The sequence below is a fragment of the Phyllostomus hastatus genome, unplaced genomic scaffold (genome assembly GCF_019186645.2).
Source record: "Phyllostomus hastatus isolate PE091 unplaced genomic scaffold, TTU_PhHast_1.1 phas_contig_147, whole genome shotgun sequence".
Classification (NCBI taxonomy): Eukaryota; Metazoa; Chordata; class Mammalia; order Chiroptera; family Phyllostomidae; genus Phyllostomus; species Phyllostomus hastatus.
Genome location: NW_025333603.1, coordinates 5641106 through 5653591, shown reverse-complemented (window position 1 = coordinate 5653591; position 12486 = coordinate 5641106). Strand labels below are relative to the sequence as shown.

Below are 12486 nucleotides of genomic sequence, written 5' to 3'. Positions count from 1 at the left end.
GGCTGGCGTAGCTCAGTGGATTGAGCGCAGGCTGGGCTGCGAACCAAAATATCGCAGGTTCGATTCCCAGATCAGGGCACATGCCTGGGTTGCAAGCCATGGCCCCCAGGAACCGCACATTGATGCTTCTCTCTCTCCCTCCCTTCCCTCTCTAAAAATAAATAAATAAAATCTTTAAAAAAAAATAAAAAATAAACAACTATTTCACTAATATTGAATATCTAGTGTTCAAATTTCCATGTCAATTTTAAATTTTTGAATCATGACCCAAATGAGATCCAAATATTACATGTCTCTTAAATCTTTAAACTACAGGTTCCTGCTCCATCTCTACTTTATGTTTGCAATTTACTTATTGAAGAAACCAGATCCCTTGCCCTAGAGTTTTTTCTGAATATTGTTGTTTAGACTCCCACTGTACTTTTTAACATTTCTCTATTTTATTTTCTGTGAATTAGTAGTCGTATCTACAGAGTTGATTCAATCAGATTCTGGGGCAATGCTTCACATTGTATGTTAACAGTTTCAAAAAGTAATTGAGAAGAATTCACACATTCAGATCTTTAAAAAATGATAAAATTGCTTTTTGTTACATATTTATTAGAGGCATCATTTATAGTTTATAAAAAAATATTGGCTTCATATACACAAAAATGTCCTGACAATGGTAATGAAAAAACAGCTCCGCCCACCCCCTCGGGTCCACACCAGCATTCAACCTAGATTGGTTTAATCTTGAAGTGTAATCCAATAAGACTGAAGACCAAACACTTCAGGTCCTGGACAAGATAATAAAATACTCGTAAGCCTTCTGGGTCCCTAAAATGCAAAGGAAAAAAATACTTAAAAAGCTGAGAAAAACTGGCAAGATATTACCATTTAATAACCCAGATTATATACCAAGGTATTATCATAAAGGTATTTACAGAATTAAAGCTTTGAGAAATGTCCAAAAAGGAGGAAATGGCTATATGCTATATATTAAAATAGGATATTATGAAGTCATTTAAAATATTAACTTTTTTAAAATGGGGAAATGCTTATATTAAGTGAAAAAAGTTCATTGAAATCACATATTGTTGATCTAAATGGTATTTTTTTGTGTTTTAAAGAACTATATATCCTGCCCTGGCTGATAGGGCTCAATGGATTGAGCTCCGGCCTGCAAGCCAAAAAGTTGCCAGTTTGATTCCCAGTCAGGGCACATGCCTGGGTTGTGGGCCAGGTCCCCAGTTGGTGACATATAAGAGGCACCCGATCAATGCTTTTCTCACACATCGATGTTTCCCGCTCTCTCTGTCTTCCTCCCTTCCACTCTCTCTAAAAATAACAAAATCTTTAAAAAAAGTCTTTAATATGCTTTTATGATTTACCTTCAAGAAAAAATTTTGTTCACCATAGGATACTTTTTATTGCTTAGAAAGGCTTATTAATATCCCCTATATCTACTATTTACCAGAATGTAGTTTGGAAAATACTTTTATTGGTTATCTCAAGTTCAGTCACTATGGGTTGTTTGGTCTCCCAAAGATCTTTGCAGTGCCTTCCTTACTCTGCTCAGGCTGCCACAACAAAATACCAAAGACTGGCTGGGTTGAACATCAGAAATTTATTTTCTCATAATTCTGGAGCCTGGAAGTTAGAGATCAGGGTGCCAGAATGGGTGGGTTCTGGCGAGGGCCTGCTTCCTGGCTCGTAGACAGCTACCAACTCGCCGCGTGCTCGCATGGCCTTCCTCAGCGCATGCACGTGCGAGGGAAAGAGCGGGGAAAAGAGGGAAGAGCAAGGAAGAGCAAGGGCCAGGGCGGAGCGGTGGTAGTGGCACTCGGAAAAAATTTTTTTAAAGAAGTGGTCCTAATCAGGACCAAGAGGCTGAAGAAGCAGCTAAGAGCAAAGAGACTGTTCAAAGGAAGATAATTATGTCCACCATGTACAAAAAGTGAGCTACATCTAATCTCACACCCTCAAAATCCAAGAGCCAAAGAGGCTGTCAAATTCTGAGGACTCTACAGCACAGATCCATGTTTCAACTTTATAATTTGCCCAACTGACAACCTGAATTTTTAAATTTGCATTCTAAATAACTTCAAATTTCACCAAGTCAGACTTAAAGATGTGCCAGTCTGAATGACTGTGACTCTACAGTATTATCTCAAGCACTTGTATTGACATATTTCATGTTCCTCTTGTGGACGGACTGTTACTCTCTCTGACTGCTCCTATGGCATTACTCTACGTGTCCCTGAGAAGCTCTTATTAGTAATAATTACATAAAACACCAAAAGCACTAGGAGCAAGCCCTCCAAATAACCAAGTCGCTCTGCAGTGAGAGGGACAAAGCAGACCCCTTCTGCCTCGTGTGTGTACGAGGTCTTAACATAATGGCCCCAGTCTGGTTAAGGGTTTCCTATCAGCCTGCTGCCAAACAGACACATCTGGATGTAAGGATCATGTACACTTACTTGGATTGATTGACATCAATAAGGGAACCAATTTTTGATGTTGTGAAAGAAATGTGTTCATCTCCAATGACAATTTCAAGCTCCTAGAAACATTAAAAAAAAAAACTAAGTCAAGAAAAACTAGATTTTTCATTAATCACATAGAAGCGTTCATCACCTGCCAAGTCACACAGACTCTACTACACGAAAGCAAGACAAATTCACTCTGAGCACTCAACTGCGCTAGGTACTAGAAACAGAGAGATAAATTAAATACTGGCTTAGCCCTTGAGTAGCTCATACTTTTAAAGGAAGTTGTGTCCATAAGGCTCTATCATCTGGGATTTGGAAGAAATTACATAATTGTTTTGAATATGAGTTTTCGTTGCTAACAGTGTGGAACAAAATGTATAAATCTATGTTTTACAAATACCAAAATCTGCCCTGGCTGGTAGGGCTCAGCAGATTGAGTGCGGACCTGTGAACCAAAGGGTCTTGGGTTCGAGTCCCAGTCAGGGCACATGTCTGGGTTGTGGGCCAAGTCCCCAGTAGGGAAGTATGAGAGAGGCAACCATACAGTGACGTTTCTCTTCCTCTTTCTTTTCCCCCTCTCTAAAAATAAATAAACAAAATCCTTAAAATTCTTTAAAAAAAAAAATCTAATCTTTCTGGGCAACATGAGATAATTTTGGATGATGATAAATGCTATCAAGACAATAAAACAGATTTTTTTCTTTTTAATGAGGGGATGGGTGTTTTAGATTTGATGGACAGACATCACCAAAGATGTGACATATTAAGCCCTCAATAGTAAAGGCAGTTCTTGACAGAATATTCCAGGCAGCATGTAATAAATACAAAGGTCCTAAACTAAGAACAACATGTTGTATCTGAAGGACAGAAAAAAGGCCAGTGAAGTTTGAACACAGTCAGAGTTTGAGAATGGTAAAAGTTAAGGTGGGAGTTTGAATTTTATTTTAAATGTAGTTAAGAAGCTACTAGAGTTTAAAATCAGTGGAATAGTGTAAATCCTCACTTAACATTGTTATAGGTTCTGCAACTTTAAGCAAAACAATGTGGTATAACAAAACCAACTTTATCACAGGCTAATTGGTAAAAACAAGTGAAGTTTCTGTGGCATCTCATCAACATTATAAGGAAGGCACATTGAATGACATGATGTTATTAGAGGACCTGCTATGCAGAAACAAATCTATATTTTAAGAGATTACCCAGGCTTCATGATGGAAAAATGGGCCGTATGTGACAAGATAAACAAGGAAATTAATTAGAATCTAGATTGGGGAATAAAGTGAGGTTAAGAGAAATGATCTCTCATATACTTAGTTGCCTGCATGATTTTCCTTCCATCAGACTGTTGCAGTAACTATGTTCTATTTATCTTTGTGTCCTCACAGTGCTCCGTCTACAGCAGTTACTCATTAGGTAAGGTGGGCTGCAAAAACTCTAACAAGGGGAGAGGGGTGTCACGAGAAATTCAAGACTGGGCTCCAGGTAGTCAGCAGCACTTCTTGCTCTCCGTTCCTTCCTGTGGGATTATTACTTCTTTAGATGAAGGAGGCAATCTGCCTTGTGTAAGGCTGCGAAATGATGTGAGCATGTGCACGCACCATGAGTGGGTTCAATGTCAAATGCAGAGCAGTCAACTTATCCTAGCTGTGAGACTTCCGCACTGTGGCTGGTGGCGAAAACACTCACCTGCCGGCCCACTCGGTCAGGAGGAGGCCACAAAGCGTCATCCTCTTTGGTAATTTCACTGTCATCAATTATTCTCTTCAGTTCCTCCATCACACTTTTATGTACGTAAGCCTAAACACAAGTTAAAAAATAGGAATTTAAATTGTATTCCTAAGCAGTGTTTTGCCTCAGACAGTGATTAAAGATAAAAAAGACTGTTCCTAAAAACTTATTTTGGACACCTGTGCAAACGGCACTTCACACGGAAGGGTCAGAGGTGCCCGATGATTACACCTCAGTCCCCCTACAGCTGTTTCTGCTTCTTGGCACATACTGTTCACACGGACCCTCTCCCTGCCTACACACTAATTCACACCTAAACCCCAAACAAAAGACCTGTGAGCAACCCTGGTTATTCTTAACCAGATGACATGCTTCTGAAGGGCAGAGACATGTGTTTTAAAGCACTTTGCATATTATTTTACTTTAAAAAATATGGTGTGTGTGTGTGTGTGTGTGTATGGTATATGAGACTGCTGACAAGTGTTGGTAAGCATAAAATTGATTGCTAATTAAATATAATAGTATGAAAATATATTGACTGTTAAGAAGATATTTTCAAATGTTGACAAAGTAGTTAAAAGTGCAGTTTCTGATGAGGGTTTAATGATGTGGTAGAAATCATACCAAGGTGGAACACATGAACTTGAGAGAGGCAGGCACAGGTTTGAATTCCTACACTATCTCTAACTAGCAGAGGTGACTTTGAACAAGTCCCAGAATTAATATCTGAGCCTTCACAGTCTTAACTGTAAAGGGCATCTAATACCACCCATCACACAGGCTTATAATCAGGGTTTAAATAACATCATGTATGTAAAATATATAGTGCCATGCCAGGCTACCTAACATGTATTCAGTAACGTTAACTGTTTTCCCATTCAAATGCAAATTAAAGAGCTCTATTGAGTGCTATGTACTGTGGAACACATCAAACACTTGGAGTTGGGGGTAGTAGCTCTTATTATTTATTTGTTTTGGCAGATGAAGAAAATGAATTTATCAAGTTCATCCATGGATTTGCCCAAGGTCACATGGTTGGTCAGCAGCAGATTCAGGGTTCAAATCAAGATTTGTAAGACTTCAAATGCTTACTAATAACTGATTCCCTGTTGTGAAAGAAAATATAAACTAAAAGATTTGAGAAAAACTTGAGAAGCTTTCTAAAGACATGCGTACACTTTCCTATTCTTCATCTTTCAGTGCTACTCCCGGAAAGATCAAACAAGACAACAGGCTAAATAAACTGTGGTGAACAGAAGGTTCATTACCTCTTTTCTGATCATGACATCATTTTTATAATTGCTGTTGTTGGCATATCGCAATTTCCCTGCGAGGGGCAAAAAACAAATTCACTATAATAAAAACATTTGAATAAACCATCATTAGCCTACCAAGACCATCAGTTGTTGCTTAAAATGTATCCGAACTTTCCCTTCAAAGTGTCTAATGTATTTAATATTTACACCTTTAGTGTCTTAACAATACATTTTCTTTAGTTCTTCACTTTAGGCTATTAAATAGCCCCATAGCCAAAAATACAGCTGATGCTACATTACAGTTCTTGCAAAAAGTAGCTCAGGTGTAATAAAAATACACAGGCAGGTTTTTTTGTGACTGGAAAATTGTATCTCTGCAGGTTAATGTCTTCAGCTGAAAAAAGGATAGTAAATGGTAACTTACCTGCACACAGAGCTTCCTGAGTCTCAAATGAATTGTAAAAGCCTTTTGAAAACTCTAAAATGCTTTTTACATATATTATCATGTGACTATGCAACATTCGGATCTATCCCTGTGATGGAAAAGTAGTGGTTTTATAACCACTTTTATAGCACATTTGGTATACAAGGCCCTTTGCACAAATGTGCATTCAACAGGCTAATCTGGGTATATGATGGGCACAAAGGAGAAAAGAGCCAAATTAATTGATGCCTCACTGCACCTCTGCCTCAAGTCTCTTCTTCCCTTTCAGTTTATTCTCCACCCAGTGGGCAACATGATAAAGGAATGGATCTGATTAGGATACTCTGATACTTTGATACTGACAATGGCTTCCCACTGCCTTCTTGATAAAATGCAAATTTAACACAGCACACTGCTAAGCTGAGCCTTTGCCTGCCTTGCCAGGCTCACTCCTGTTCACATCCCTCTCTCACATATTGGTTTACACTACTTGGTTTCTGCCTGAAACATCCCAGGTACTTCTTGGTTTTCAGCCTCTTTTCCATTAATGCTGTCCAAAATGCCTTCTGAAATGTCTGCCTTTATCCCTACAATTACTAAACACATCCCCCTTCCCTCATTTCATGTGGGAAGCCTCTGAACCCTCAGGCTAGATTAGGTGTGTTCTTTCTGCCCCCAGAATCCCTTTTCAACTCCTTTTGTTTCTTTTCTACCACAGTACCTAATATACTATCTTGTCACTGTTTACAAATCTATTTCCTTTACAAATGTGGCTTCTCAGATTCATCTTCGTGCCCCCATTTAGTGGGAGTTTTCTGTCATCTTTGATTTCCTTTTCCTTCACCACTGTGCCCCTTTCCTAAATCCTGTAACTGACAAAGTCATACTGGTTCTCCTAAACCCTTCTTGCCACTTTTACAATCACACTAGTCCCAACCAACATCCCTTTTGTCTGGACAATTGTTAACTGTCTCCTAACAAGTAGCCCTGTCTCCATTTTTTCTCATTCTGTACCCAATAATTGGAATATTTTTTGCCAGAACAGATCACATCCCTTGTCTGCTTAAAACTTTTCAATTGCTTCCTGCTGCACTCAGAATAAAAATCTAACTGCTTACCGTGGCCTATAAAGCCCTCCATGTTGTGACCACTGCCTACTTATCCCACATTATCTCCTACTATTCTCCCCAGAGCTCACTACTATTCAGCCACATTGGCCACGTGAAATACGCCTAGCTCATCCTTGCCCTACGGCCCTGACATTTACTACTCCCTCTGACTAGAATTCTCTTTTTTAGCTTCATAAGGCTGGCTCCTTCTTGCCAATCCAGATTCAGTTCAAATACCCCCTTTCAGAGAGCTCTCCAATGGCCACCCCATTTAAAGCCAGCGCGCCAGTAATTATTCCATCATTTTTTTAAGTTTTCTAACTACTCATCACTACCTGGGTTTTTAAAAAATTATTTCTCTCCAGGCCCTAAAACTCCTGCATCTCAGGTTGTGGAACAGAGCTTGGTACAAAATGGGCATTCAATATTTGTTGAAGCATTCTGGCCAAAAATGTCACTAAGCAGAAGACCCTGCACCTGGACAAAAAGAACCAGTGGGGCGGACACAGGAGTTTTCCTTCCAGATCCGTTCCTCCCTCCACTAGATCCCTGCACATTCCAGACCGCAACCCCAGCCTCTCCGCGCCCGCCCCCAGGCCCAGTCCTCGCTCCCGGGGGGCGGGAGATTGTTCTCACCATCTGGTCGGAACTCAAATTCCAGGAATTCGTGGCCGAACTTGCCCTTATGACCCACGTAGTAACGCAAATAAAAGTCACTCTCCATGGCTCGCGAAGGGCCACCGAGACCGAACTTCAGTAGCAAACCGTAACGCCGCCGTACGCGCCTGAAAGTGACGTTTGATGGCGCGCGGAAGTGACGTAAGCAACGCCGTCGCCCTTAGCGAAGGGAATTTCTTTGGACCCACTTCCGAAGCTGGGGACAAGGATTCCCCTACCCTATCGGCGGAAACAAAGTTCCTTTCAGTCGGGGCCGGGGTCAGTGCAGTCACGCCCCCTCAATTCGAGGCTGGGTAGTGGTTGAGGTTTACCAGCCTGCTTTCTGCTAACCGCGAGGCCGTAATTCACCCAAGGCGAGCGTCCTGTAGACCTAGCTTTAAGACTTCGGGTTGAGCACTCCGATTTCTGTGTCCCTTCAGGTTCAACCTCCATTTAAAGGACACCCCACTTGTGCGCGTTGCCTCTGGACCTAGGTTGTCTCAACAGTATAAAATAATGTTAAATGACCAGATCTCACAGGAGAACTCAGCTCTTGATTAGTGCACGTGTCAAAAGTTGTCTGCGACCTAACTTTGCTGGTTACGGATTAGTTCGAAAAAATCGTTCTCAGCGATGCCTTTCCTGAATCCGCAGTGGAGACTGCCATTTCCCTGGAATGAACTTCCCTGAATTTACCCCCTATTTTCTCAATTTCTACCTTTCATGTCTATCTTTTACTTTCTCCCTCACTGGTCTCTGGAGAGGTGACGTGAGTACAGGTTAAGCTGAATATTTGATCTCCCACTTCCCAGCCATCTATGCACTACCCACCAGTGATTTCTCAGCCCTGGCTGCACAATGGGATCACTTCAGAGCGTCTAAAAAATACTGATGCCTGGGCCCCACCCTAAACCAATTAAATCAAAACCACCCTCACAGTGGACCGGGGCATCAGTGTTTGTTGTTGTTGTTTTGCAAAGCCCCCCAGATGAGTCAGGGTTGAGAACTACCCAACAGGCTTTTGTCTCTTTAGGCCAAAGTGCTTGACCTCTGGAAGGCTTTCTGAGGGAAAAAATGGGGAAAAAATGTCTTCCTCCTTTAGGCAAGGAGGCAATCAAAGGCAATCAAAATGCTGATTATTAGAAGACTGCTTTGGATCATCTAAATTCCAGCCAGAGGGGGAATGGAATTGATTCTAGGAACAGTATTGAGATGGCATCATTCTTGGGACCTGGTGACTATAACTGGATACTATTCTGGATTCAGACCTGTGGTCTCTGATTCTCACTCCCAATCTTGCCATTACTCCTTTTCTCCCTGAAAAAGCACTGGCAACAGAGTGCAGAGTGGGTGTGATGGGGAGAAAAATGACTGGAGATGTGTATTAAAAGAATCCTTTGTGTGACAATGATTACTGATCAGAAGTGAACTGAATGAATTTTTTGGACCTCAGGTTTCTCATCTTTAAAATGGGCATAATAATGTCATACATCTGACAGAACTGTTTTAAGGATAAGAAGCAGTGTCTTGGAAGTTGGAAAACACTTTGTAACCTGTAAATTACAGTAAAACCATAAGGCATTTTATTTATGTTTAGAGAGGAGAAGGGAGGGACAAAGAGAGGGAGAGAAACATCAATGTGTGGTTGCCTCTCACATGCCCCTTACTGGGGACCTGGCCTGCAACCCAGGCATGTGCCCTGACTGCGAATCGAACCGGTGACCCTTTGATATGTAGGCCAGCACTCAATCCACTGAGCTACACCAGCCAGGGTGCATTTTATTTTTCTAAAAAGTACTGGATGTAGGTGGTAACAAATGAATTGTATAAAAAATCGAGAAGAGAACCACTAGGTATTAAGCACCTAATAAATGTCAGCTCCAAGGCTGAGCTCATTTGCAAGTGCGAGTTCTTTGAATCCTCACAACAGGTGGTGACTGAAGTTAAGTATATAGAGGCATTGGGTAATTACCATAAGGTTATTTTCCAAGAATGAAATTATAAAAATTATAATGTAATGGTGAATTTAGGTATCTGCAGCTGTGGCAAATAGCAAAAGTGCTGAGAAAATTTAAAGCACGTCTGACTGCAAGTAGACCATAAAGTGATCCAGGTTTGGGAGTGTGCAACAGAGTGGTACAGATTAGGGGAGTCAAACTCATTTTTACTGCGGGCCACATCAGCCGCTTCAGTTGCCTTCAAAGGGCCAAATGTAATTTTAGGACTGTATAAATGTTACTCCTTAACTAGGGGCAAGCAACTCTACATTTGGTGAAAATGAGTTTGACACCCTTGCTGTAGATGAAAGAGCATGGTCTGTGTAGCTGATGTCCCTGAATTCAGAATAATACACTGAGCAGCTACTGTGTGTCATGCGCTGGGACTACAACAGTGAACAAGACCTTTACAGAGTTTGTAGAGGAGGCAATGAAGGAGCACACGAGCAATTGAAATGTAGGGATAAAGGTTATAAGTAGGGGAAGCACACAATACTATGGAAGTACATGGAGTGGCTCCTAATCCAGTCTGAGGGCTTAAGGGAAGTCTTCTAAAGAAATGTTCCCAAGAGAGGGTTCAGAACTGTGCGGCTGGAATTCAGAATGAAGTTGTGAATACAGTAATGAGGTTGGAGAAGTAGCAGCAGCTAAATCATGAAGGACATTACAAGCCATATTAATTAGTTTGGGGTAAAACCCAAGGGAATTGGCCTTTAATGCAAGGGAAACTGTTGGGAACAGCCCTGCCTGGTTTCAGAAGGTGTAATTCCACGGTGGCTAAGGCTGAATGAAAAGACCTTGGGACCATAAACCATTTAGGAGACAAAGCTTGTCTTCCTTGTAGGGGCACCATCTCTGCCCCCTTTCACCTCACCGTGCTTGGCCCCGGTTAGCCAATGACAAGTAGATTCCTTAAAGGAGGGATGACCTAAGACAGGCATGGGCATGAAAGGGGCTCTCAGGGAAGGACTTGGGGAGCTATGGAGAAAGGGGGTGATGGACCCTCGCCCCTCAGCTTCGACATAGCCTGAGTCCTCATTCTGTCTGCCAGAAGTCTCCTAATCTCCTGGCTGCCTTACTTCCCCTGCCTGACTTAAGCCTGAAACAATGCTGGAGGTGGGTGCGGTCCTATTCTGCAAAGGGCGGGTTCCCTGGGGACCAGGCCTAAGAAAGAATGCATAAAACCCTATGAAACCTATTTTGTAAATACCCTCAATTTGAATGATAAGGGTCCAAGCATGAAATGAGTTTGCTCCCCAAAGTTTTATGGCCCTTTAGCTATCTGACCCTGACTCAGAATAAACCCTCAGAGTTCTTTGAATGTTATCTATTTGATCATTACTGCCTGACAATGATTGATGAGCTTTCCATGTATGCTCTGTATTCCTATGCAAACTAAACTCAATAAAAGCCTGTCCAGGCAAGGGTTGGGCCGGCCCTCTCTTTCACTGAGCAAGTGGCCATGTCATTCCTTTTTCTCCACCGGATTTCTGTAGTCCGTGGGAATTTGTCTCGTTTCATCTATAATGCAGTGGACACTGTGGGCTGGTGTCCGCATCAGGAAACAGATGAAGGGGCTATAAGCAGTAAAGTAGAAAGGGGTGGTAGTGACATGACCTATTTGCATTCTAGAAAGATCACTCTGGCTGCAATGTTGTAGGTTGGATTGCAAAATGGAAAGATTAGAAGTATGAAATTAAAATAAGTAGTTATTAATCTATAATGATGAGAATCCAAGATGGCCATGACATACACCCCAGTAGTGGCTATGGAGATACAAAAGTGGATGAATTTGAGCTGGAGTATTGTAACTTAAAGGGTGGGCAAAGGAGATTAAGATGCGGCCAGAGAGTTGGGGGGGAAATGGGAGTATAGTGTCATGTAAACTGAAATAAGAGTACCCAAGAGAGGAGTGCCAACAATGTTAAATATTCCTTCCAAGCTCAAGGAAGATAGGACTAAAGTATTTACAAGATTATCGAGGAGGTCCTGGGTGACCTTGGCAAAAGCATCCTCAGTGGCATGGCAGTGGGAAGCAGGGCAGAAGTATTGGGATACAATAGGCCAAACTTGTTGTGGAAGCATAGAGTTACCTGACCCTAGGAGTTAGGTCTGGGTCTGGGAGAGCAGAGAATGCTTCCTGGAGGGCTCAAGGACTGAAAGGAGTTAGCCAGATGGAGAGGCAGAGGGAAATCTCAGCAGAGGACACCCCCTGTTCACGAACACTCTGTGCACTGCCTGTATGCTGAGGGCACTAAACATAACTGTGTGCTTTGGGCAGTTCCTTCACTCATCTCCTCATCTATAAAACAGGAATTATAATATTGACAGTATTTATGTCACAGGGTTGTTGATGAAGATTAAGGTAATTTATGTAGAATTCTGGATACACATTAGGGACTCAATCAATGACTGTTCACTCTTCCCTCATTAAGGCATCACAATGAGACAATACTTTTAGATTTTTAAAAAATGAATTTAATCTTTCTCTAGAAACAGTGCACTGATTTGACAAATGCCCACATTTGATTTTTAATTCACCAAGATGATGTCAGTACAGCTAGTGAGATGCAACACACCACCCTTTGCCCCTGGAGGACAAACCAGACTGCAAAGGGGACTGAGCACAGAAGCTAGCAGAACATAGAATGACAAGACAGAAAGATTGGAAATGGTTAGTGTGACCCAACATTCTAACATGCCTGTTACATCAAACATTAAATGTGGTAATTTGAGGGCGTGTGTGCGTGGGAGAGACAAACAAGGAAAATTCATCTGGGTACAATCTGATGGAGTTTGCAAACCAGAACTTTACCCCCAAATTAACAACAGCTTGTACAG

The 12486-nt window shown here is 41.6% G+C and overlaps 1 protein-coding gene across 1 annotated transcript; it reads right to left on the bottom strand.

The window, feature by feature from the left end:
• Positions 1-579: 579 nt before the first annotated feature.
• On the bottom strand, positions 580-7771 carry MAGOH (mago homolog, exon junction complex subunit). Its single transcript, XM_045857694.1, has 5 exons — positions 7628-7771; positions 5471-5529; positions 4161-4271; positions 2463-2545; positions 580-819 (listed from the first exon to the last, which is right to left on the bottom strand). The coding sequence occupies exons 1-5, from the start codon at positions 7713-7715 to the stop codon at positions 720-722; spliced, it is 441 nt and encodes a 146-aa protein (XP_045713650.1). The 5' UTR covers positions 7716-7771; the 3' UTR covers positions 580-719.
• Positions 7772-12486: the final 4715 nt, after the last annotated feature.